Source organism: Alexandromys fortis, unplaced genomic scaffold (assembly GCF_014885135.2).
Source record: "Alexandromys fortis isolate MF-2015 unplaced genomic scaffold, M_Fortis_MF-2015_v1.1 scaffold_6, whole genome shotgun sequence".
NCBI lineage: Eukaryota > Metazoa > Chordata > Mammalia > Rodentia > Cricetidae > Alexandromys > Alexandromys fortis.
Genome location: NW_026067902.1, coordinates 12,124,233 through 12,151,990, shown reverse-complemented (window position 1 = coordinate 12,151,990; position 27,758 = coordinate 12,124,233). Strand labels below are relative to the sequence as shown.

General features: G+C 47.0%; 1 protein-coding gene across 1 annotated transcript; it reads right to left on the bottom strand.

Annotated features, from left to right (window-relative positions):
- Positions 1-457: 457 nt before the first annotated feature.
- Positions 458-25,494, bottom strand: Ncaph (non-SMC condensin I complex subunit H). Its single transcript, XM_050131618.1, has 18 exons — positions 25,395-25,494; positions 20,589-20,829; positions 20,150-20,240; positions 19,383-19,475; positions 18,964-19,102; positions 18,030-18,154; positions 16,680-16,869; positions 15,134-15,225; positions 14,277-14,482; positions 11,826-11,977; positions 11,059-11,165; positions 10,251-10,373; positions 7,034-7,144; positions 5,969-6,154; positions 5,170-5,286; positions 2,649-2,740; positions 2,256-2,331; positions 458-524 (listed from the first exon to the last, which is right to left on the bottom strand). The coding sequence occupies exons 1-18, from the start codon at positions 25,411-25,413 to the stop codon at positions 465-467; spliced, it is 2,220 nt and encodes a 739-aa protein (XP_049987575.1). The 5' UTR covers positions 25,414-25,494; the 3' UTR covers positions 458-464.
- Positions 25,495-27,758: the final 2,264 nt, after the last annotated feature.

The following is a 27,758-nucleotide window of genomic DNA, read 5'->3' as shown; positions in this document are numbered from 1 at the left end:
CTTGCTCTTGTGTCCCATTTTGAAGGACGTGGCACCCTGGATAGCTGAGGGGAGTAACAGGTGTGATGCTAATACTGAATGGCTACTGGGCACTCAGCTATTATACCAGAATGGTTTTATTTTTGAGTATTATACAATTAAGTTTACAAATGATGAATTTTATGTACATGGACCAGAGAAGTCTTTAAAGGAGCTGCTGAGAAACTCTTCTCTACAACAGTCCAAGTGGAAACTAGATTCCAGAGACCAGGAGCACATGGTCTAAAGAGCAGACTGTCTTTAAGGTCCCTGCTCCTAGGTGGATGGTTACTCGTGTGGAGCTTCAGGGTGTGGCATCCATGCTGAGGTGCAAGAAGGGGAGAGGGACAACTCCGTGGTAGTTGGCTGCAGCCACACGATAACCCCGGCATCTCTCCACCGCCCGAGAACACAGTGGCCTCCACTGCAGGCGTCTCTAAGTGGCCTCAGTCTCCTTGCAACACAAGAACATCAGAAAGATCCTCTGTGCCTTCCAGCTTCAGATTCTGAAGGAAGAAAAGAAATGCACAGGCTATGGCAGACTGAGAACAAAACCCTGAGACAAATTTTAGTGAGGAGACAGCAAATGAGGTCTGTTCCATCAGCACAAGAAAAATCACCTCATGGTAAATAGTTTGTACAAAGCTGCTTTGCACCAGAGCTGAGGAGTCAGGCCATCTGCCCCAAGGGGGCTAAGAAATGCAGAAGGGGAGGCCACCAGGAGCCCTGGCACCCATGACTAACCTGCCTGACCTCCTCCACAGGTCCATAACCCATCTCCCAACTGTCACATCCCTGACAGCTGCCTTCTCCACTTCTGCTCAGCACCCATCTTAACTTTCATCTTCGCCTCAGGCAGCTGTTTCCCTACCCCAACCCCTGCCTCACTGGTACAATGTGAGACCTGTTGGTACTCAGCATCCACCTACCCTCTTCCTATCAGACCTTCCTAGTGCTCTGTGGTTAAGGCTCTAGAAGCTGGGAGAGCATGGAGACTCAGCTTAGGGGGAGAGCACTGGCCTACACATGCAAGGGCCTAAGTTTGGCCTCTAGCACAAAAGGGAAGGTGCTTCCAGTTTGACCAGTTTTTGCTGCTGGCTATGGTGCCCGAGGAAAGAGGAAACTACATCCTAAGACCCAACCACACAGCCCATCTGAGGGGAGTCACTAACTAGAGTGATAGACATGGTCCACATAGGAGTGACTAAGTAAGAACGGGGCTGGAGATGGCTTCATGGTTAAGAGCCCTGATTGCTCTTCCAGAGGGACCCAGGTCCAATTCCCAGCACCCACATGGCAGCTCACAGCTCTGTAACTCTAGTTCCAGGGGATCTGACACCCTCACACAGACATACACGAGGGCAAAATAGAGAGTAAGAAGGAAGATCAAGCTGTGGGATAAAGTGTTTGGGGGAAGTTTCCCTTGCGGGTGCTAAGCTCTGATCTGTGGAAGTGTCAAAATGGCCAAGTCCAATCCTGTATTCAGCCTGACAGGGCATGAGCTGTGGTCACACTGTATTCTTCTGATGACAAGGCCTCTGAGGCCTCTAAAGCCTGCGCCATCACTAGGGACGGGGAGCAGAGCTGCTGGAGCTGGGGGCCTGAGTGAAGCACGCTCACAGCCAGTGCCCGCTTGTCAAGGTGATAACAGTACCCCAGTTACCCACAGTTAGGTTTTTAGCCTTTCTTCAGGTTCTTGGCCTCTGATGTTTGTATCAGGAACCAAACGGAAATATTCCCACTGCCATTGGTGGTACATGCCCACCACCCCTACCCCCATAAATTTTTTCGTTTTTAAACTGGGTGGTGATAGTGCATGCCTCTGATCCCAGCACTTGGGAGGCAGAGGCAGGCAGATCTCTGAGTTCAAACCAAGCCTGGTCTACAGAGTGAGTTCCAGGGCAACCAGAGCTGCAAAGAGAAACCCTGTCTTGAAAAACAAAAACAAAACAAAACAAAACAAAAAAAAAAAGAAAAAAAATTTATAATTTTTTTCATTTTATTCGTGTGTGTGTGTGTGTGTGTGTGTGTGTGTGTGTGTGTGTGTGTGAAAGGTCAGTGTATCAGAAACTCCTGATCTGGAGTTACAAGAGTTGTGTATTGCTCAATATGGGTGCCAGGAACTGAACTCAGGCCCTCTAAATAAGATTATAGGCTTTACCCACTGACTGTGGTGCCTCTTGGGAGATCTGCTATAGTAAGATTTAAACCCTCCTGTGCTTACTCAAATAACCTACCTTTTCATTGGCTAAATGCAGCAGACAGGCAAAAGCCAAGGGTATGGAGAGGTTCTGAGCCATGAGCGGGGGCAGCCTAGAAGGAAAAGCACAAGCAATGAGTACGTCATGTAACTGAGAGAACAGGGCTCCTCCACCAGGTATGAATCACACACATGCAACTAAAAACTACCAAGAAACAAAGCAAGATTTTCTAGTTTGTATTTGGAAATGTCTCCTACACTGTCCCAGCCACTCAGACAGGGAAGCACTCTTTACAGCTCATCCATGCATAGGGCAGACACAGCTCCTTCAGTTTACATAAAGCAAGCTGTGGGCAGCGGACCTGCCAGGCTCAAAGTCCCTCCAGAACTCGGAAGGGATATGCACCCCCAGCCCTCTGTCAGCACGCACCTCTTCTGCAGGTCTGTCGTGAGTCCACTGAGCATCTTCTTGTCAGCTACTTCCTCAGGGGCCCCTTCTTTTCCATTGACACTTTGGTTTGTCTAACCAAAAAAGCAGATTTATGGATTGAGCACTTAAGTTTGCGCTTGGAACAACAGAAACTTGCAAAACTGTATATCCAATAAAGAAAAGTAGCCTGGATGAAGCAAAGATAAGCTCTTGGTTATTTCTGGAAGACCTTAGGGGATGTTTTGGTTCCCATACTGGCATTCTTGAGAGGTGATGGAATTTTTCTCGTTTGTTTTCTGTTGTTTGAGACATGGACTCTCTATACAGACCAGACTGGGCTGGAACTCAGAGGTCCACCTGCCTCTTGCATGTGCCACCATGCCTGGCTGAGAGGCTGGAATTTTAAAGAGAGATAATCAGAGCACCAGGATGTGACTGTGGATAGGAGACCACATACCTGAGATTTCATATTCTAGCCACAATATAGGTGATTAGACCCTACTTTGTGCTTCTGTAAAATATTACTGCAAGACGTAGTGGTATTTCATTTGTATTTTTTTTTTTTTTTAAAAAAAGCTTGCCTGAAGATCAAAATGTTATTTACAGCCACACTAGTCAGCCATACAGGCCACACAGTGGTTGTACACAATCTTTAATTCCAGCAGCCACACTAGTTAACCATAGAGGCCAGTTAATGGTGGTGCACACCTTTAATCCCAGCACTAGAGAGGAATATAAAACAGGATGAGACAGGAACTCACTCTCTTTCGGTCTGAACATTGCATAGAGGTAAGAGCTCTCTAGTGGCTTGGCTGCTCTGGTTTTTTGATCTTTAGGCTGAAACTCCCCCCCCCCCCCCCCCCCCCCCCAGAATGAACACGTGGTCTCTCCTCTCTCCTCCCCTCTCCATGTTTTTCTGGGTCCACCCACGAGTAAGGTCATCTTTTAATTTGGTTTGATTTGGGTTATTTGCGTCAGCAGAGAGGTTCGTCTTAAGAAAATACTTAACTTTGGAGGTCCCACCAGGGGGACTGTTTTTCTCATGGGCCAGGCTAAGATGACGAGTCCATGCGCTAGGCTCGGGGGCCCATTTACATTTATTTTTGCCAGTGTTTCAGGCTTTCCTGTGAGAATCACAATTGTGCCGGATGCCTGATTCAAGCGGCAAGCTAGGTCTCGCTGAGGTGGGACTGAGTGGATAGACGTCTGCCACTCATTTCTCATGACCCCCCCCCCACCCCAGTTTTTGACAAGAGCCCTGTCCCGGTGGACGCATTATGACAGGCTTGAGTTCCAAGATTTGGCATAGACTTCTAAATGGGCTCTCAAAGCCAGATCCTCAAACACCCTTGAGCTGCCTTTTACAAAAATCCTTTTAAATTAGGGCTAACATCTAAGGTAAAAACAAAAAAGGCTCCAAAATGCCATGGCTTCTAGATGTGTGCTCCCGCCCCCACTCCCATTCCCCGCTTCTCTAGCTGTTCCTCTCTGTTTGTTCTCTACAATGGATCCGATCTGTCATACGTGTCGTGTGTCCCTCACCCCCTCCTTCCACTCTAAAACCGTATAGTTCTTCCGTCCTTTTGTTTCTGTTCCCCCTTGCAGCATCTGCTAATTGGGTCCTTAACGGGACTGACCACCTCTGTGCTTCCCTGGCTACTGCCACCTGCCTACACCAGGATTTTTTTTTAAATAAATATTTATTTATTTATTTATTATTATGTATACAATATTCTGTCTGTATGCCTGAAGGCCAGAAGAGGGCGCCAGACCTCTTTACAGATGGTTGTGAGCCACCATGTGGTTGCTGGGAATTGAACTCAGGACCTTTGGAAGAGCAGGCAATGCTCTTAACCACTGAGCCATCTCTCTAGCCCCCTACACCAGGATTTTTAAGATGGTCAGTTGACACAGGTTCCTAGAATAATTTTATTTGTCTATCTGTTAAAATAATGTGGCCACAGTATGCTTGTTTCTTGTTTGTGTGAGTACGGGGGTGTGTTTCCACAGTATGCTTGCTTTATGTCTCTGTGAGCATGTGTGTTTGATTTCATAGTATGCTTGTTTTATTTCTCTGTGTGTATGTGTGCGTGTTTTCAGATCTGTAAAACTTCTAACTCCAGATTACAACCGCTCTGGAAAATACAAACATGTGGGTAACCTCTATTTTGACCCCACCACCATCTTGGGTAAGAGTACCCATATGTGCTAGTATTCTTTGACTTATTAAAATATTCCTTTTAATATTTTCCATTTACTAGCATTGGTAAACTGTAACTAATTGGGTAAAATAGATGTCTAAGTTTAACTTACATGTCTAGTTTAAATGTAACAAGTAATGGTACCCAATTCTCAATTGCCTTTACAGATCTGAGAGTATGGCATTTAAACAAAAGAGCCTCTAACACAGAGACATGCCCTCTACTTTGGGGCCATGGACAACACTGGATCATGAGCTGTGGACATCAGCTCTACCCCCCTACACACAGGGGACCTAGAGAACACAAGTACTGTCACCCACCTCTGTGTCAGCCTCCTTTCTAGAAAACTCCGTCAGCAGACTCCACATGCTCTGCTTCAGCTTCTTCATGTCCATCTTTTTGGCTGTCTTGGCATAATGAATTTCTATTTTATTTACCTGCAATAGGAGTAACAAAGCAGAATTAGGCAGAAGAAAAGCATTCATTATCAATTTACTGTAAAAACAAAAAAATCAGGGCTGGAGAGATGGCTCAGTGGTTAAGAGCATTGCCTGCTCTTCCAAAGGTCCTGAGTTCAATTCCCAGCAACCACATGGTAGCTCACAACCATCTGAATGAGATCTGGTGCCTTCGTATGGCCTATAGGCATGCATGCTGCCAGAACACTAAATATATAATAAATAAATCTTAAACAAAAAAGACCAAGAATTCCAGTGTAAAACGAGTAAATCAAGTATTAGGTAGCACAAGCCTGGCTCGTGGTACAGGACTTATAGGAGGCCAGAGCTAAGCTCATGGAGGGAGGAGGGAGCAGCAACACAAAGACACATGCGCTCTCTGCTGCATGCGCTCTCTGCTGCAGCCTTCGCTCGCTCACGCACTCTATTCCTCCTTATGGCCTGGGCTTGATTCTCAACACTGCAAAGGCAAATAAAAATTAATAAAATAAGGTATTTGGCGAGATGACAGTTCTACGTGACCTAACCAGCTGCCTGGAGAGCAACAGATAAAGACGGAAGACTGAGAGAAAACCAGGCGGAGCGCAGGCTGACAGGACTCTCATCGTTAGGCCTTAAACAACTTCCAGGAACCATGAATCCCTTGCTGCCTCTTCCTTACCTTCTGAGGCTCAGCCACCAAATTCGACTCTCCATAAGTTGTGATATCTACTCCTTGGTTTTCAGAAGAAATGTGACCATTCTCCTGTGATGTCTTTGGTGTACTGCAAGGATCAGATTCAAGGTCAAAGGTCCCAACTGATCCCGCAAATAAATCGTTTGGCTCTTCATCATCACTGTCACCAGCCTGGGCAAGGAAACAAGGCCGCGAGTTTGGCTTGCAGCAGCTGTCAATGGAGCTTAGAAACCACCAGAAAGAGTCCATGTACACAAAGCAAGCAGAGACCACCTCAGAGTCTACTGATTCCCACAAGGTGGACTGCTCACTTCACCTCTCCCCGTTTCACATAAACCTACTAGACAGAGGGGTCTGTTACCAGCCTGAGACTTCTGAGGCGGGAGTGTAAAGTAGGCCAGTGTCACCTTTGGTTAGAAGCCAGAGCATAGAGCAGGGGTTGGGCAAACAGCCCAGTAGGAGAACACACACACTACGTGTGAGGTACTGGGTTCTATCCCCAGTATACAAAAATAGCACAGGAGATCCCAGAGACTATCTAATGTGGCAGCGAGAGCCACGTCCTTATATATCTGGAGTGAGAGTCTCACGCATCCTTAGCCTTGTAACCCAGGATGACTTGAACTCTGATCTTTCTTCCTCCACCTCCTGAATGCTGGGATATAGGGTGTGTCCCATCACACCTGGTATGATGGTTTGAATGACAATGGCCCAAATAGGCTCATAGGGAGGGGCACTATTTGAAAGGATTAGGAGGTGTGGCCTTGGCGGGGGAAGTGTGTCACTGGGGGTGGGCTTTGAGGTTTTCAGAAGCTAAGCCCTGGTGTCTGTCTCCCTCTTCCTGCTGCCTGCTATGCAAATGTACAACTCTCAGCTACTTCTCCAGGACCATGATTGCCTGTGCACCACCATGCTGATAAGGGCCTAAACCTCTGAACTGTAAACCAGCCCCAATTAAATGTTAGACTGAGAACCACAGCTGTCTGCATTCAGAAGCCAGGGAAGAGACCACCCTCCATGGGGAAGAGGTCAGAGCTCTACTCCCCTTACCTGAAGTCCAGGACAGAAGTTGGAGGTATCGTTAGGGTTGTTGTAATCATAGTCTTCAATTTCCTCATAGTGCTCAGTCTTTGCCTTCTGGTTCTTGTCCATCTTAAGTAACTAGAATAAAACGAGAGTAGGGGCAATATAAAAAGTCTTCTAGAAAAGCAGCTACTGGGAAAAGTTAGGGATATCAACCATGTTACTATGCTCAGTTTCTAGCATAGTCTAGAGTCTTAACAGGCTACATAGTCTAATCTAGTTTCCACGGCACAGAACACAAGGTACAGGGCACAGAGCCCTCCTTTCACCCCCAAAACCAAAATGCTTCCTCTTCTGATCTGCAGCTTCATTTTCTGCAGTTTTATTTAAAAGCAAAAGTGGGCCACCTTGCCTACAGTTTTCTGAAAGAACTCATTTCCTTATGGTAAAGGCAGCCTATTGGGGTTGGCAAGAAGATTCTGTACAGTGCCGGCCTTGCAAGCATAAGGGCCTAAGTGTCTAACCCTAGTTCAGGAAAGCAATGTGCTGGCCAGCCAGTTTAGCTAATTGGTAATCATGAGACTGTCTCAGAGAGGATAAGGTGGAGCCAGGAAGGCGGCTCAGTGGATAAAGGTGCTCACTACAAAGCCTGACTGCTGTGGGGTGATGCTTTTGTACACTGTAAAGATCTGTCACTCGTATTGGTTTAATAAAATGCTGACTGGCCAGTAGCCAGGCAAGAAGTGTAGGTGGGGCAACCAGACTAGGAGAATTCTGGGAAGAGGAAAAGCAAAGACACAGTCACCAGCCAGATGCAGAGGAAGCAAGATGAGAAGTAACCAAAGCCCTTTGGAGGAGCCCAAAAGACCATGAGTGGATCCCAGACATTGGACATTAGAGTTTAGTTTTGCTTTGCTTTGATTGTGACTTTGCCATATATTTTCCTCTTGAAGTAAAGTATTTGCCTAGAGCCCATAGTTGAAAGACTTTGAATTTTAAAAGACCTGGGATTTTAAAGAGATTGGCTATTCTAAGGAAACTAAATTTTAATGTGCTTGTATTTGTAAAGACTGGGACTTTTAAAGTTATTTATGTTCATTTTAAGATTTATTTTATGTGTATGAGTGCTCCATCTGCATAATATACACCTGCAGGCCAGAAGAGGGCATCGGATCCCATTATAGATGGTTCTGAGTCACCAAGTGGTTGCTGGGAACCGAACGCAGGACCTCTGGAAGAACAACCAGTGCTCTTAATAGCTGAGCTGTCTCTCCAACCTGGGGTATTTATGTTTTTAATGTGAAATATTGGGAACCAATAAGAAAGGAAGGGTTGTGGCTTAGCAGTAATTTGTTTGTGTGTCAAGCTGACAAGGGGTCAGTTGTGCTGGCTCATTTGTCACCTTGACACAAGCCAGAGTCATCGGAGAGGAAGGAGCCTCAGTTGAGGAAATGCCGCCATGAGATCCATCTGTAAGGCATTTTCTCAATTAGTGATCAATGGGGGAGGGCCCAGCCCATGATGGATGGTCCTGGGTTCTATAAGAAAGCAGGCTGAGCAAGCCAGAGAGCAGCACTCCTCCATGGCCTCTGTATCAGCTCCTGCCTCCAGGATCCTGCCCTGCTTAAGTTCCTGTCCTGACTTCCTTTGGTGATGAGCAGCAATGTGGCAGTGTAAGCTGTTTTTTGTTCTGGGGTTTTGCTGCAGCAGCAGAAGCCCTAACTAGGACATGCTCCTTGGGAAATACAATCCCCAGTTCCACAAGAGACAGGTAGCACCTGAGCTCAAAGACCTCAACATAAAGCAACCTATACACTGAACCTTATAGAAGAGAAAGTGGGGGGGGGGGGGCTGGAGAGATGGCTCAGTGGTTAAGAGCATTGCTTGCTCTTCCAAAGGTCCTGAGTTCAATTCCCAGCAACCACATGGTGGCTCACAACCATCTGTAATGGGGTCTGGTGCCCTCTTCTGGCCTGTAGGCATACACACAGACAGAATATTGTATACATAATAAATAAATAAATAAATAAATATTTTTAAAAAAAAGGAAGAGAAAGTGGGAAGTACACTTGAACGCATTAGCACAGGGAACCACTTCCTAAGTATAACCCCAGCAGCACAGACACTGAGAGAAACAATTAATAAATGGGACCTCCTGAAACTGAAGAGATTCTGTAAAGCAAAGGACACAGTCAACAAGACAAAATGACAACCTACAGAATGGGAAAAGATCTTCACTAACCCCACATCAGCCAGAAATCTGATCTCCAAAATATACAAAAAACTCAAGAAATTGAACACCAAAAGATCACATAATCCAATAAAAAAGATGGAGCACAGACCCAAACAGAGAACTCTCAACAAAGGAATCTAAAATGGCTGAAAGACACTTAAGGAAATGCTCAACATCCTTAGTCATCAGAAAAATGCAAATCAAAACAACTCTGAGATTCCATCTTACACCTGTAAGAATGGCCAAGATCAAAAACACTGATGACAACTTATGCTGGAGAGGTTGCGGGGAAAGGGAGCACTTTCGCATTGCTGGTGGGAATGCAAGCTGGTACAACCCCTTTGGATGTCAGTGTGGTGATTTCTCAGAAAATTAGGAAACAACCTTCCTCAAGACCCAGTAATACCACTTTTGGGTATATATCCAAAGGATGCTCAATCATGCCACAAAGACATGTGTTCAACTATGTTCATAGCAGCTTTGTTTGTCATAGCCAGAACCTGGAAACAACCTAAATGTCCCTCAACCAAAGAATGGATAAGGAAAATGTGGTACATTTACATAATGGAGTATTACACAGCAGAAAAAAATAACAACAGCTTGAATTGTGCAGGAAAATGGATGGAACTAGAAAACATTATTTTGAGTGAGGTAATCCAGACCCAGAAAGACAATTATCACATGTACTTACTCATAGGTGGTTTTTAAACTTAAAGAAAACCAGCTTACAAACCACAATCCCAGAGAATCTAGACAACAATGTGGACACTAAGAGAGACATACATAGATCTAATTAATCTACATGGGAAGTAGAAAGTAGAAAAAGACAAGATCTCCTGAGTAAATTGGGAGCACGGGGATCTTGGGGGAGGGTTGAAGAGGGGCGGGGAGAGGCAGGGAGGGGAACAGAGAAAAATGTAGAGCTCAATAAATATAATGGGAAAAAATATATATATAATAATAATAATAATAAAGGGACAGCAACTTAAAGGAAGGGAAGCGCCGTCTTACCTTTATGCCAGGCTTGAGGTGAAGCTGGACGAGCGCATCCGTCTCATAGTGGAAATCTGTGGGGAGAGTGGTGGCTTTCCAAGTCTGGTTCTCCAAAGTGAACTTGGTCAGAGTGGTAGCAGCCTATTCGTTTAAAAAAAAAAAAAAAGCATTCTTAATAACAGCGATATCTATCATTTTAAAGGAATTAGGAAGGGTTTGGGCATTCCTCTACTGCGTGAAATTCTCTATCACTACAGTGAAGTGCCTGTGAAGGGCGTGAGAGGAGATGCTGCAATGGCAGCGCTCACAGAGCGGAGGCAGATATCCTGTCATGGGTTCAAGAGCAGCCGGGCCTGTAGAGGGCATGAGACTGGGCAACACGTGCCACTCTATCGAACTTTCTAAGCTTGCCTGTCCCTGGCACTGGCTTTGGGACTATTTCTCAGTGGTCCCTTAGGGATGAGGAACAATGAGAGTACTTGTTTATCAGTTAAAGTTATAGCTAAGCCCGGGGCACATGTGGGGAGTAAAGGCAGGAGGACCAGAGGTTTATGGCCAGCCTCAGCTAAGTCTGAGGGCAGCCTAGGCAGCCTATCTATCCCTAGAAAAAAAGTTAAATACACAATAACTTTCTGCTTATTTCTTTTGCTATGGAGTCTTTCTATGTAGCCCCGGCTAGCCTGGAATTCAGAGATCCTCTGCCTCCTGAGAGCAGAGATTAAAGGTGTACAATGTCACACCAGGCTGTAGTGAGTTTTGAAGACCCTGTCTGAAAGGGCAAGAGAAGTGAAGAGTAACTCAGAAGGCACTAATGTCTGGCACAAACCTTTGTTTTCTGAAAATATGCATCAAAATCAATATCATCATCAAAATTAATTTCAAAGTCCTTCTTTGCACTCTTCTTTTTGTTCTCCGCACAGGAGGTGGCATCGTCTGCAGAAATAGGGACAATTACAGCACCGTTCACTCTATGCCAGCATTATTCTCATCTCACATCTACTAGAGGCCTCGTCGAGCAGAAGGCAGCATGTGTGGGTAAGCATCACCACAGTGCTGGAGCACGGCAAAACCACAAACCCCGTTAATATTTATGTTGTAGTAGCAACAGGCATCAGTGTATAAGCTCCACTTTTTCTTCTTTTGTTTTGCAAGACAGAGTTTCTCTGTAGCTTTTGGAGCCTGTCCTGGAACTAGCTCTGTACACCAGGCTGGCCTCGAACTCACAGAGATCTACCTGTCTCTGCCTTCCAGTGCTGGGATTAAAGGCGTGCGCCACCAGCATCTGGTGCTCTACTTTTCTTTAAAGATTCTGGAAGGCTGGGGGGGGCGGGCTTCCTGTATCACCGCCACAGCTTAAGTCACACTGGTACTAGGAAGCAGAACAAGGTCACAAGGTCTGTTCTCCACTCTTCTACTCGTCGTGACACTAACTGATCCTCCAGTGGCTGATGCTGTCTGTGCAGCCAGGAGGCTGCCTCAGCTCCCTGCTTCAGCTCCTCCTCGGGGGTTCAGCAGCATCTCCTCTCCCTGCTGACTGCACACCAACAGGCAGTGTGTGCTGCACAGCACTGTCCTAAAGTCCCAAGTACTTACGCTTGGGTCGAGAAGGCCGAAAGCGCCAGTGATCGGGGCCAGCCCACATCTTCATGGTCCGGGGGCTGAAATAGGAGTATTCTCCAGGGTCCATTGATAAAAAGGTACACATGGTTTGGACATCTCTGTCCCCGAGGGAAACCATTTGTTCCCTGTAACGCAACGAAATCATTTGTTCATGTATACTGCACAGAACATAAACCATGCATTTACACGTAAAGAAGCTGCTGGTATTACTAGAGGTGCTGCCCCACCTCCTCTGCCACAAAGGATCACTTCCTACTTTTTCAGTGTTTTTCTATTTTATATGTACGGGTATTTTTCCTGCATGAATGTGTGCCCCATGTGCACGCTGGTGTCTCCAGAAGCCAGAAGGACATGGAGTCCCTGAAACTGGAGTTAAAGGCTGTGAGCTACCATGCAGACTCTCTTGTCCCAGAAACAGCATTTCTATGTTCAAGCAAACCCTTCATTAAGAAACCACCAAGTTTTTATTTGTTGAATGTTTTTACCTAACTTTCTCACAAAGGGTCTATAAACTATTCAAATATGTTGGCTATTCCAAAGTGCTTTACAAATATTAATCTACCCATCTGAGAGACAAGAAAATAGGCAGAGTGCCGGGCACACCTTTAATCCCAGCACTTGGTAGGCAGAGGCAGGTGGATCTCTGTAAATTCAAGGCCAGCCTGTCTACAAGAGCTAGTTCCAGGACAGTCTCCAAAGCTACAGAGAAACCCTGTCCCAAAAAGCCAAAAAAAGTCAAGGATTTCTTTGTTTTTATCTCAAAGAACAAGCAAAGGATGCCAGAACTGGGAACCGGATACAAATCTCTAAATCCAGACTTGGGTCTTTTCACAGATGTGATTTTTGCCACACAACATGACAGTCCTAATTCCCATTCTCTCACTGATTAGGATCCACAGACGCTACCTTAGTTCCTCCTAAGAGTGAAGATGTTCCAGTGTATGCATTTAGCTCACCAAACACTTGGGGGACCCCTTTAGTGATCTGTTAGGTCACCCAGCTTCATCTGCTGTGTACGATACGCAGAAGAGGCCTGGCAGTCTGGCAGCTTTGGTGCATGAGGGAGGCAGTGGGAAACATTAGTACAACTCTGCCGCACTGTGAGGGGAAGGGTGGTGCCCGAGGAGAGCGCAGTCTTGTGTGAGAGGAGCTCTGCACTGGCACTGAGCAGCTGAGCATGAGTCCTTATGACACTCTACAGAGTAAGAAAAAGAAGCTTTAAAAGGGGGATTAGTACAGGGCATGGCACGCACGCCTTTAAGCCCAGCACTGGGAAGCAGAGGCAGGCGGATCTCTGAATTTGAGGCCAGCCTGGTCTACAGAGTTCCAGGAAACCCCGTCTTGAAAATAATAATAATAATAATAATAATAATAATAATAATAATAATAATAATAATAATAATAATAATAATAATAATAATAGAGGACAGGCTTCTACAGAACCTCAAAAACAAAAATGGGGGCTGGAGAGATGGCTCAGTGGTTAAGAGCACTGACTGCTCTTCCAGAGGTCATGAGTTCAATTCCCAGCAACCACATGATGGCTCACAACCATCAGTAATAAGGTCTGGTGCCCTCCTGGTGTGTGGGTATACATGGAAGCAGAATGTTGTTTACATAATAAATAAATAAATCTTTTTTTAAAAAAAAAAATGGACAAACCAAAACCAAGCAAGCCAAAAGCCCAAGAGGCTACATATTTCAAAATTAATTTTTAAAATTAAAATACAAAACCCTCACAAATCAAGTCTGTTGGATCTTATACTGTCAAGGACAAGGATCTAGGCTGTGTCACAGACTAACAGGTGTAGTTCCACAAGAACTACAGTGAAGAACTACAGTGAAGATGGTTTCAGAGCCTCTGCACTTTGTCCCGACCTGCACTCTGCGGTCAGCTTTTGGAGTGAGGCACATAAAGGCAAAGATGTGAAGGGCCTGTGTCCTTTCCCGACAGTCTGGCCTGATGCTATGCAGGGGTCCTGTAGGCGTCCAGAACTCTAGCCACACTACAAATCCTTCAGCACATCTGAGTGACAGGTACCCCTTGCCAAGTCTGTATTATACCAGTACTTCAAGGCTGCTCCTTCAGGTCCTCACCCTCTTAGAGGGCCATCTCCGTTCTATCCTCCCCCATCATCACAGGCTATTCCTTCAGTCTAGGTGTCCTAACGCCACTGAGCTGACGGTTTCCTGCCAGCCAGCTCAGAGGCTCGGGCAGCCGCAGAATACTTCAGTTTTAGGCAAGGAGGGGGACGAGCTCTGCCCAAGCAATATCAGTTCTATAATCAAATGGGTCACCAACACGCAAAGCCAGGTGTGACCCTCAGCCACGTGGCTCAGCCCACATACGTGACATGGCACACCAGCCCAGTTAACCAGAGCCGCAGGCCTGTTTGGAAACCTTCTGGGACCCGGAGGCCTTACTGGCTGCTTTGGACCTGGCAGAGGTTCTTCCAGCTTCCCAGCTCTTCATGATCCCCAGCTGCAGAAGGGTCTGGTTCATCGTTGTCATCAAAGTCTTCCACCAGGGGCCCATCAAGGACATCCCCATTGTCACTGTCTTCAACCTCAGCATCGATGTCAAATACGTGATCATTCTTCTTAAATTTGTCCACCAGGGCTGACACAGACTGCGAAGAGAAGACGGGTCATTTCAGCCTCTCCTTTCCCAGCACCCCACCCCCAGCCCCACCTCCTAGAACCAGCACTCTCACAAGGAAGTTTACATTGTGCAGTGCAGGCTGAAGCTGCATTGTGTTGGGCACATTTTGCAAAACACAAAACAGGAATCCACATTCATTAACTGCATGTTTGGAGAACACAGTTTTCCATGGAGACCATTTATGTTGGAAGTTGTAGTAAGTAGGCTAAAGGGAGCCCTGCTAAAAATACACAAAGGAAGACTTTAAACTGGACAGTTTCTCAGGAAACAAGTGTGCCAGGGGACTTACCCCCCAAAAGAAGGAAATGCCTCTAGCCTGACAGCAGCTGGAGACAAGAGGCTACTATGATATGCATGTTCAAAAGCCAAGAAGACATGGAGCTGACCTCAGAGTCCACAACTGTATGATGGCTCTGCTGGGGTCACAGCCCCACCCTCCCAGCTAGGCTGGAATTCCCACAGAAGAGCCAAAGGAAACATTTTCTGTACTCGTGAATAAATAAAACCGATGCCACAGTTTTGGCTTCCACTGGGCAGATCTAGTCTGGGCTAGCTAACTGAAACCAACAGCCACTCGAAAACGCACCCAAGCCCTTATAGACCCAAAAGTTGACCACACCTCATTATGGGTTTCACTGTCCCATTTAGTAAACTGGAACCCGGCCAGGGAAGGGCAGAGCTGGCGGTCTTCCACACACTGCTGCAGGGGCGCTAGGGGGACAGCAAGATCATGGAAATATTACAGGTGGGCTGAGTTTGCCGCTTCAGGATGACACAGAGGGACAAAGGTGACTGCAGTCACCTCACTGTCCTGCAAAGGCCAGTGCTGGCTGGCCATCAACTTCCTGTTGCTAACTATTTGAGGGTGCAAACAGACACAGGTGATCCCACAGTGGAGTCAAGCTAAATGCCATTCCTAGAGCTAAATGCAAAGCAGAAACTGGAGGCTGAAAAATGGACATTTGATTTTGAAGTAAGCTCTACAGCTGGGAAATGTATAAGCCTTTTCTTTTCTTTTATTTTCTTTTTTTTCCCTTTTTTCGAGACAGCCTTGGAGGTCCTGGAACTCACTCTGTAGACCAGGCTGGCCTCGAACTCTGAGATCCACCTGCCTCTGCCTCCCAAGTTCTGGGATTAAAGGTGTGTGCCACCACCACTTGGTGGTAGAAGCCTTTTCTTAAAAGCATACTGAATTCCTTAGTAATCACATAATGGTACTTATTAAAGCAGCTGGAGATGACACCCCTCAGAGGATCACAGCCCTAGCTGAGGGCATAAACACAGAAAACATGGTTAGCACAGTTATGCTGAGAAAAACCTCTGTAAGGTAGGAAGAATGGAACTGGGAGTAGTGGTGCAGTCCTTATGAGGTGGAGGAAGGAGAGGGGGTACGAGGCCAGCTGAGGCAGACAGCAGGACCCTCTAAAGAAAAAATGACACAAATGGGCGTCACAATATGTGCATGGTCAGCCCAGAGGGAGATCAATGCCATTCCGTACCCAGAAGTGGTCCCAAGCACGCACAGCTCTGACGCTGTAGCACATGGCCTTCACTCACCCTGTTCCCTACAACACCCTTGGAAGATATCCTGATCTGCAGGAAAGAGGGAGAACTGGGGGATGCAGGAAGATGTTGAAATTCTGTCTAGTACGGGGAAACTACTAACAGGATAGGTCAGTTCTTAATAGACTGATTGCCCAGGGTTTGAGAATAATTCACAATATCCCCTTTTCAGGACCCTGGGAATTGGGAACAAACAAGAACAAGGCATCCCTGGCTGGACAGATACCTCTTTCCTGTGCCCCAGCTCAAACACTGACCCTCCAGGTAAGCCTGTAAGTACCGGAGTAGGCTGTAAACACTGAGTGCATGAGGTCATGGCATACAGGAACAGTGATGACTCCTGTAAGTACTGGAGTAGACTGTAAACACTGAGTGCATGTGGAACAATGCACACAGGAACAGTGATGACTCTGTTTAGACTCCGTACTGCAAAGAGGGGGAAATGAGGGGATTGGTAGGCATTGCCAAAGACCACCCAATTTGGCTTTCCAGAAGAACCACCTGAGTGACCAAAAGGAACGAGAACATGACAGGCTATCCCCACGACTATGAGAAGCTTCTCTGGTGACTGCGATGCACTGATAAAGGGCGATTCTACTCACCTTTTAAATCTGTCATGTCTACCCAACCTAAATCTGGCAACTCGAGAGCTTCTCCTGAGGAGAGAGTCTGCATGTCTGAAGGAAAAAGCAGCTCGCTTCTGTAGTCCTGGCAGTGAAGGGTGGAGAGAAACACCCCAGCTGTGCTGCACTCATCAAACGAGGCTGCAGTCTTCTGAAACATAGGATCCACCTGCGTGCAAGAGCAGGGAACGGAAGAATGATGGCAGGCCGCAGGAGGAAACTCAGCTCATCCACAGGTCTATTTACAAGACTGAACACCTGTGCATGCTCCAATGGGGAGGACTTTCTGAGTCATCAGGTATGATCCTGCCTGAAGCACCTGGTCAGGAGGCTGAGTGGTGAGACATGTACTTCCAGTCTCTTAATCTACAACATACATGGACGACAGATCCCCTTTTGCTAGCTCCCTTCACAGGCAGTTTCTAAATGGATACAGAAGCCCAAACACAGTAAAATGACATAACAAATCCTGTTGCCTTGACGAGCTACTGGGATGGAGCTAACCACAAGATCCTAACCTTCCTATGTTTTGGGGACTTCTGTTTAAGGTGGGGTCTCACTCTATCCCCAGTTGGCATCTTCCTCAAAGGTCTTCTGCCCCAGCCTCCTGAGTGTTGGGATTATAGGTACACGAAACCACATCTGGCTCACTACTGTTGCTCTGAACAGAAATATTTCTAAGATTTGGGAAAACCCAACCTGGATGACTAAGTGAAGGGCAGGGCTTGAGCAACGTCTAGCAAAGGCTGCAAGGAGGCTCTAAGACTAGGAAAGGGAGAGAGGCTGGCAGTTCATGGGCTACCAACCCAAAGGCAGAACACATCCCAGGCACAGGGACGGGGAGGCAAATGCATGTGAGGCACGAAAGGAGGACGTCACTGGATCCTACCAGGAGAACACTATGCTCAGGTCTTACTGGAGCTTGGAATGTGGCTTCCTAAGAGACCGGGCTCGGATCCGATAACACAGACATGGCTCCCGGGCCCTCCGTGGAGGTTGTGATGCTGCCATCTTCTTGATCCCATCGAAACATTCTGGGTCCCAAAAAGTCCACATCCTCTCCTCTCTTGTCACCCAGGAAGCTTCACAGCTCCATAAACACTCTCCCAGCTCAGAGGCTCCAGCCTAGTAACTCATGTGACCACCTCCATAGAGCACTGGTGTTGTCACTTCTGGTTCCTTTCTCAAATGCTAACCAGTCACGTTCCTCCTTCTGAAGCCCAGACCAAATCTAGCCTTTCTTCAAAGCTCAGTCAAGCCATAAACACCGACAGTACCGACTTCTCTGCCAAATTCATCAGAGACCACGCCAAGCGCACACTTCCTCACCTCACACTTTCGATCTGCTTCAGAGACGTTGATGTTGCTTAGATTCTGCTCGATGGTTTTGCAGGATGGCTTCTTCTTGGTCTTTGCAGTCTTTTTGGTTGTTTCTGGTGCAACAGCACTTCCATCTAAAGGAAGAAGATCGGTTCTTGAAAACCCTCTAAAGTAGTCATAATTTAAAAGGGAAATCCCGTCCAGGCAACAACTCATGTATCTAATCAGCTGCTTACAGAGTAACCGGATTACTAGATAACACATTTCACTCCTAATAAAAATCAATTTCTAGTCAGGTGGCGGCGGTGGCACATGTCTTTAATCCCAGCACTCAGGAGACAGAGGAAGACGGACCTCTGTGAGTTCAAGACCAGCCTGGTCTGCAGAGCAAGTCCCATGACAGTCTCCAAAGCTACACAGAGAAACCCTGTCTCCAAAAATAAAACAAACAAACAAACAAACAAAAACTATTTCTGAAGACACCAAGCAGAAGCTAGTTAGTGTTTACTCAGTCTTTCTAAATAATTTCTAAAAGCTTTTACATGGTCCTTTTTGAAGAAAAGGACCCAGTGTTGCTGAAAGCAAACTCCTATAAGGAGACTCAAAGGCCTTTAAGAAACAGTAAAACCACCCTGAGAAACCCTAGCATAAAAGGCAGGTATGACAGATGCCTAGGTTGAATGAGGCTTGGTTAAGTTCCCAGTAACCCACCCATCCCATGAAACAAACGGACATATAAAATAATTCACCATGAGTTAGCTACAGAATCAAGTAAGCCACATTTCCTGCCTTCATTTTCTCATGGAAAACCACATTCTGGAAATATCCATGCTTTAAAAAAACGTGTGACTGACTTCTTGTGTTTTCATCCCGGAATGTTACTCAAATATTGTCCAGTATAAACTAGAAGTAGCCCCTTAAATCCAGATCCCACCCTGCATACCTGCACCATGGCTCTCCACTTCTTCTTGAGATGGTGTGTCTTTGCCCAGCCCTCCAAGGACTCTGTATACATCAGCATGGACAGCATCCACACGTACAGCATAGATCTTGGTGCTAGCATCCAAGGTACCAGCAGCCACCTGGTCCAAAAGCACAGCTAGATTCATAAAGATGCACAGGACAGCACTATGGACAGGTAAAATCTAGCTAGATTCATAAAATATTTATTGAAGAAAAGAAAGAGAGAAGTGCTCACAGACTAATGGGAAATAACGACATCTACTGTTTTCTGAGGAAAGGGGGTAAAGGAGCCACGGTACTGTCTCATCAGGAAGGCTCTTGTGCTCGTGTGCGTTTGCAGAATTCAAGCACTCTAAATAATCATTGTGCCAGCTGAAAGAAAGTACCCATGCTTCTTACTTTAAAGTTGGTTGGTTCTGCGTCCTTCTGTTTGAGAATCTCCGACATGAAATCAATCAAATGTAAGCCAAAAGCATTCTTAGTAGTGATTTTCTAGAGGGAAAAATTACACAAAGGTTTATTAGTCACAGGCTCAGCTCATAAGCTCTGGTAAATAAAGACACTAAAGTTTACTTAGAAATACTCCCATTGATCTCAGTTCCCATAAGCACTTGCAACAAAGCCAAATCTACATGCACCCTCCCTCCTCAAAGGCTGAACAGATCCGAGACTCCATGAGCACTCACTGTGCACAGGCCTTGCTCTAAGGACCCTGCAGCCGCCTGTGAGGCAGGCACTCCCTTCACTCTCCCTGCAGAGGAGGGACCTGGAGCAGGGAGGTCAGTGACACCGTCACCCAGTTTATAAGTGGGAGAGAAGGCTCGAATGCAGGGTGGCTCCAGATGCATCATCAGCTTCCAAACTGCCACCATCTGCCTGTGAGCCATGCACTGCCACTAGTAGACTGTCCATGAGCAGCAGCGGGGCTCCACCAGAAACAGTAAAGCCACACTGCGAAAAACCAGGACAGGAAGCCGCACCAGAGAACAAACAAACCATCACATTTCCTACCCAAATCAAGAAAGCTCTGCCTCCCAGATACAAAATCATAGTTGGGCATGTTGACACAACTAAAATGAGTGAGGCAGAAGGATCACAGGTTCGAGGCCAGCCTGAGCTACAAAGTAAGATCCTGACTAAATAAATACAAACCAACAAATACTCACATTTTCAGTAGAAAGCTTGATACAGGTAGAGTAATGTTCTGTAATCTGTGTGTTTGTAAACTTAGATGTGATAGTTGAAACATCAATATTCCTAAATAAAAAACAAGAATATTCTAGCAAGGACCCACATTACAGTTACTTTAAACACACACCCAGGAGACCAGCAAGACGGCTCAGTGGGTAAAGGCACTTGTTAACAAACCTGATTAGCTGAGATTGACCCTTGGAACACAAAGTAGGACAAAACTAACTCCTGCAAGTTGTCCTGCTTTCCACACGCGTGCTCTCACACTCACTCACACGCACGCACAGAATAAACATTAAAAGAAAACAAAGAAACCCCTATGCCCAGAATCAATGAAGTACTGTGGAGGCACCAGGACCCATACAGCCCATGCGCCTCCAACCAAGGCGGAAGCAGAGGCAGAAGCGCACTCACCTGTTAGGGGAGGCCAGCAGATGACTGGAGTCTGTACTGAACTGCAGGTCAAAGACCCTGGAGCGTCTCCGCTGCAGCCGCTCCTTTTCATCATCATTCTGAGGAAAGTCTTCAAGGACTGGGGTGTTAGGAGTACTGAGAGCGGCCTTCCCGTGCCGGGGCCCTGACAGCACCCGCTCCATAGGGGACGAAACATCGAACTGCTGTCCATGGATCTTCGGAGAAGAGCTATTCATTGTTCCTGGCAGTGACAACAAAATACTTGCTCAAGAAACCTTCAACAGAATTGTTTCCTTTACCAAAAGAGAACTTGGGCTGCATGGGCTCACTGCACATTCTCTAGGTCCTATCATACATGATGCTGGACACCACAGTTTGGGTTTCTTGCAGGGTGCAGTGGGGAGAAAGGAGAAAGGTACAGGACAAATATTCAGTTACTGTGCATTCAAGCACAACACCGGACAGGACGAGGAGGCAGGGCTGGAGATAGAGTCAAGCGGGGGAGCATCTGCCTAGCATGCTTGAGGACAGAAACATGGATGAGACAAAGTTGCTGCCTTTATTAAGCTAAACTAGCAGGAAGACATCTGTCGCCCACAATATTGGGCCAGGGAGATCCCAGTGTTGAGAAATGATGAGGTTGGTCTATGGGCATACAGGCCGGGTTCAATTCTCGACTCCTCCATGTCTTGGCAGGAGGATGGAGAAAAACATTTGAAATATGTAAAACACACACACGCACACAGCATTCCTACAGATTGGCCACAGAGCACATGCAAACTATAAAAGCCTTTGACGGTGACTACATTAGCCACGCAGACAAAAGCAGCCTCTCCAGAAATGAGACGTTTTCTCATCTCTGATGTGATACACAGGAAATTCTTTTTTTTTAAAATCATCTATTTATTATGTGTTCAATATTCTGTCTGTGTGTATGTCTGCAGGCCAGAAGAGGGCATCAGACCTCATTACAGATGGTTGTGAGCACATGTGGTTGCTGGGAATTGAACTCAGGACCTTTGGAAGAGCAGGCAATGCTCTTAATCACTGAGCCATCTCTCCAGCCCCACAGGAAATTCTTATAATTCATTTTTATTTTGTGTGCACTGGTGTTTTGCCTGCATATCTGTCTGTGTGAGGGGGTTGGAGCCCCTGAAACTGGAGGTACAGACAGTTGTGAACTGCAAATGTGGGTCTGGGAATTAAACCGGGTCCTCTGAAAGAACAGCCAGTGCTCTTAACAGAGGAGGTTTCACCAAAAAGGGTACACCTGAATCAAAGCCATACAGTCTGGGAAAACCCCGTGGGAGCAGGGGTACAAGCCAAAGGTGGGAACATGCTGGCACACACGTGTGACCGAATGCAGTAGCCCAAGCAGCAAGCCTCTCCAGAGGCAAACAAAGTCTCGGGCTCTCCAGAGCCAAGCAGGAAAGAGCACCAGACAGAGCAACGGAAGACCAACTAGTAGGAGCATCTGAGCCTGACTCACAACCACTGTGATGACTTTGCATGCCCTCCCCTCTTATGTAGCCCAGGCTGGCCTCCAATGCACAACAGCTGAAAGGATGACCTTGACCTTCTAGTCTTCCTGCCTCCCCCCCCCCCCTCCTGCATCCTGGCATTATAGGTATACGTGCCTGGTTTATGTGGCGCTAGGTAGGGATCAAACCCAGAGCAAGGGGTTGATCAAAACCTCGATGCTAGGCAAGCATTCTGCCAACTGATCTGCACCCCCAGCCCTGACTCCGCCTCTTAAATGCAGTGAGAAAGGATCTGACTCGGGAATGAGGAGGGGAGGAACAAAATGAGCTAGCTTGGGCTTCAGGAGGACAGAGGACCCTCTGGTTGTCAGAGTGAGAACACACTGAAGAGGACACAAGAGCCAAGCAGGAGAAGCAATTAAATGAGGACAATCACTATCAAGGCAGGAGATGCAGAGACAGGGGCAGTGCTGGAAGGAAGAGGTGTCCAGATAGGGACAAGTCTCCACAGATAGGCAGAAAGGCAGCATGATTGCCTGATTGCTGAAAGGAGGACTGTGAAGAGTCAAGGCGAGCTCCAAGGTCATCACCAACAGCTGACGGAGTTGCCAGATCTGAAGAAGCTACAGGAGGAGCACACTGTGGGGCAGGAGGCAGGGCCACAGCTTTACTCGTCTCACACTTCCTGTCACCCAACTGCACTGTGCAGCTGGAAACCTAACTGTGGAATCCAGGGGGCAATTTCAGGCTAGGTAAGTTTGGGAGTGACAGCTGAGGATGCATCTAACACACTGGATGAGCCCACTAACTAAGAGAATGGAGAAGAGGTGACTCTGAGACAGGCCCCGAATACTTCAAAAACTACAGAACAGGAACGAGCAACCAGCAAAAGGGCTGGGGAAGCACAAGTTGTGAGGAAAAAAACAGACAAGGATTCGACCGACTAAGTCACTTGTTCTCTGTTACTTTTATTGTCCTTAAGCAGAGAATACAGGTGAACTAGGGGGCCAGGGAAGGAGACGGTACTGGAAAGCTAAGGGAAGGAAGAAATGGCTATCTAGAAATAGACTAAAACAGGAGGTGTGGTGTGATCAACGCTCTGAAGCGCCCCCGAAACCAACCATTTGGTATCTCTGCGTATTTTTCTCTGGCCACTGTCAACTCTGCAGAACAGGCTATGTTTAAATTAACCAGGGTTGTGGGGTTTGTCAAGAGCCTGTAAAGAAGTAAGAGGACACTGAGAAACCAGGAACATAACATAAATATAAAAAGGAACAAGGACACAAGATGGTAATAAGTGATGAAAGAGGGCAGAATATAGGTGGGCAGAACAAAAGCCTGAAGTCTGGGAGTAAGAGAAAATGAGCCGGACACATGGGGTGATAGTCAACAAATGGCTGACAGAAAGGTAGCCGTATTGCTGATGACACATTCACAGTGTGACTATGAGAGTGACAGCGCCCTACTCTTCAGAGAAAGACACAAAATTCCTGGAAGGAGATGAAAGAACCCTAACTCACCCTCATCCCAGCCCGGATTTAAGAAACAGAAAGCACTGCCTCAAACCTGGCTTCATCACTTACTAGTTAACAAAACTGTAGGCAAACAAATGCTCTAGTGGTATCTGCTTCCCCATCGCCCTACATGGAAGGACAAACACCTGGCTTTGGTAGGGCTCCCTGGGTGAGCACCTGTGTAGCACTCATCCTTGGCTGGTAGGCTGGCATGTGCAGAGAAGGGAGAGGGGGAGAGGGAGAGAGGAAGAGAGGAGGAGGGAAGGATGAAGGGAGCAGCTGGGCAGAACTTGCTGCTCCAGAACAGGTGATACAATGTAACGACAACACACAAAATAACATTTTATAGGAACACACTAAAATAAAAAGGAGGCTGGAAACAAAGAGCAGTGGGCAGAATGCTTGAACAGGCACAAGACCTACACAAGAAACAACAAATGGCCATGCATGGGGAGCAGGGATGAAGAAAAAAAAAAGCCAAAATAGGAGCTAGATATTTTCAAGAGTTTTGTGAATGTGGGTAAGGAAAGGACTTGAGAAACTGGAAGCACCTGGGAGACCTCTTTAAATCCTCCCTGATTCCTCTCTCAGATGGTTACTGAATCAAAAGCATTTCGGTCTACCTATCTTCTTCCTCCCACTCAATCAGCCTCTCTGCTCTGCTTCTCATCCCTACTGTTTCATGAACACAGCCTTGCGGGATTAAGGACAGCTTGCATGTGGTCAGTGTGAGCGCTTCCAGGCTGTTTCCCTTGAGACTCACCCAAAAGAACGAATGCCCCTTTTCTTCTTGAACTGCTCTGGTCCGGGATGCACTCCCTACAAGGTCTATACCCATGGCTTTATGATCTATATGATGGCTAACTACCTCTCAGCCTATGGAGCTCTGTCAAACTCACCCAGGAGATACAGATCCCTTCACCTGAACATCTGTCCAGGAAGTCACAGGCAACATGTCTGTAATGTAACTATTATTCCAAACCTCTTACTAAGGTCTGCCAGGGCCTGCCTACTGTCTAAACTCACTAAGCGTAGTTACCACGTTCTAGTTAGTTCCTAGCCCTGTCCAGGCTCTTTCCTGAATCTTCACTTTTGTACACGCTGCTCTGCCTCGAACGTTCTTCCCAAGGTCTGCTGAAAAATCTCGAGTCCATAAAGGAGAGGAGTCACAGCTCTAGGCCTTCCTTATCTGTCAAATACTTCCTGTACTGTCTCCCCTTGAACACAAGCTCCAAGAGAAACGGGCTATTTATCTGTTTTGTCCCCACGCCCCGCTCCCTTTCAGAGTGAGTCTCATGAAACCCAGGCTGGCCTCGAACTCGCTTTAGCTGACGACAACCTTTAACTTCTGATCCTCCAATCTCCATCTCCAGTGTCCATGTTTCTTCTGTTGTATATCTCTGCATCTGACCGGGGATCTGTCCCAAAGGGAGCGCTCAAGACTTTTATATCAGTTTCAAAATAAAGGCGCGAACGCTCAACACAGAGCGGTCACCACCTCGCATTCACAGCTCCCCAAATAACGCCCAGTTCAGGAAAAAACAAACAAACAAACCCTTATCCTCCGTTAGAACCGGAGCGCGGGGAGCAGGAGCCGAGCCCGGCAGCCGCTAGCAGCTGCGCCCTGATTGGCCCAGCGCCTCGCTCCCCTCTCTTCCCTCCTCTCCCCTCCCCCGCTTCTGCCTTCGGCCCCTGGCCCCCTGCGGAACCCAGCGGAACCCAGCCGAGTCCATTCGTCCCTTCCGGACTTGCCCGCACGATCGCCCTCAGTCCTGACCCTGCCCGCCGCGCCTCGACCCACTCGAGCTCACCTGAGCGTGGAATTCTCATCTTGGCTCGCCACGGCTCCCGGGTAAGTTTTAAATCGCGAGCGCCAAGCGACGAAGCTCAGTAACCGTCTCGTGACGTCATGCGAGGGCGTGGTCTAGCACACGCCTGCGCAGACCGCACAGGAGGCTGGTGAAAGGCTGGCCGCGGAAAGCTGGCGGGAAATCTCTCATCGAAGTCTACTCTCAGTGAGCTTGAGCCCCCCGGGTGAGCGTGCTGAAGAAGTTTGAAAACACCCCGGCGCCGAGCGCTAGGTGCGGAGTGGGACGTGTGGATCCCAGCGGAAAAAAGCTGTTTTCCTGGAATTTGGGTTTTAATGGGGAGGTTTCTGAGGAAGCAAGGTACTTTGCCCTAAGAGACTTGTGCTACGTGTATAGCAAAATATTGTCCTTATTAGAAGCTCCAAGCAGGCAAGAAGAAATGTAGAGCAGTGACTGCATGTGTACACAGCGCCCCAAGCATTGTGTACACATGGGTATACACCTCCAAGAGCATCGTGTGTGCATGTATACACACATACCAGAGTGTTGTTTACCTGTGTACGCTGGGCGTCCGTATATATATACACACCTCCAAGAGCATTGTGTATGTGTATACACTTCCAAGAGTACACGTGTACACACATCCTAGAGCATTGTGTATACCTTTGTGTATACACACACATCCCAGAACATTGTATATGCATGTGTGTATATGTACATACCAGATCATTAGGAGGACATGTGTGTATGCACGCACACCAGAGCATTGCATATGCACATGCACACACTGCAGATTGTTGTTTAAGCTTGTGTATATACACCAGGGCAGTGTATTCATACGTCTGCACGCGTGTACACACGTGCACACACACATTTTAAAATGAAGGACATTTTTGTCCACATTCTTGTGAAAAGCTTTCTGGAAACCATCTACCTACCTCTCTTTTTTTTAAAAAAAAAAAAAAAAGAGGGCTGAAGTGTAGCTTTATTTATTTATTTATTTATTTTGGTTTTTTGAGACAGGGTTTCTCTGTAACTTTGGAGCCTGTCCTGGAACTAGCTCTTGTAGACCAGGCTGGCCTCGAACTCACAGAGATCCACCTGCCTCTGCCTCCCGAGTGCTGGGATTAAAGGCGTGCACCACTTAAGCTTAAGGTGTAGCTTTTTTTAAATATTTATTTATTTATTATGTATACAATATTCTGTCTGTGTGTATGCCTGACGGCCAGAAGAGGGCGCCAGACCTCTTTACAAATGGTTGTGAGCCACCATGTGGTTGCTGGGAATTGAACTCAGGACCTTTGGAAGAGCAGGCAATGCTCTTAACCACTGAGCCATCTCTCCAGCCCAAGGTGTAGCTTTTTAACATCCTTTATTATACCCAAATCCGCAGGGTCCCCCACAAAAGCCAACAAAGGACACCAAGTCCCATATGTAAAAGCAAAGAGCCTTTATTTTAATCAAGTTTGCAAACTCGGTCTCTCCACATGTCCAACATATTGGAATAACCGGAGAGCCCCAAGCTCAATTAGAATTGGGTTTTTATAGTAGTAAAGGTGGGGGTGAGGGATCTCTGAGGTTCAGGACCCCTGATTGACTGACATTTGTCTAGGGGCATCCTGGTGAGGTGCGCAGGTGATCCTATCTACGGGGGTTGGAATGCCAGGCATTTCCTTTGAGTGGTGTTCTTGAGTGGACGTCGGGCAATCTTATGGTTCCTCCTGCAGCCAGGCATTGTCTCAGACTCCAGACTCCAATTAAATTCATCGATGGCCAGAGTCCCAGGTGATACTGGTCGGAAGTAAAGGACTTCCTTTGGGTGACCTGCCCAGACTTAGATTATCATGGCTGGCCCCCACACCTTGACATCATCCGCTGCCAACTAAAGGTCGTTAGTGCCCCTCCCTCCTTTTGGTAACCAAAGTTCTGCCCATTGTTGAAAGCTACTTCAAGAAAAATTATTTTATGTGCGTGAGTGTTTTGCCTCTTCTTGTACGTTCACCACACGCATGGCTGCTGCCTGAGGAGGTCAGAAGAAGGAGTTAGATCACCTGGAACTGGAGTTACAGGTGTTTGTGAGCCATCATGTGGGTTCTGGAATTCACTTCGTAGACCAGACTGGCCTCGAACCCATAGAGATCAGGCTGCCTCCCAAGTGCTAGGGTCAAAGGTGTGCACCACCACTGACCCTCTAAAGCTATTTGGGTTTTACATGAACTTGTTTTCCCAGGACCACTTTAGGATGATATAATCCCAGCACTCGGGAGGCAGAGGCAGGCGGATCTCTGTGAGTTCGAGACCAGCCTTGTCTACAAGAGCTAGTTCCAGGACAGGCTCCAAAACCACAGAGAAACCCTGTCTCGAGAA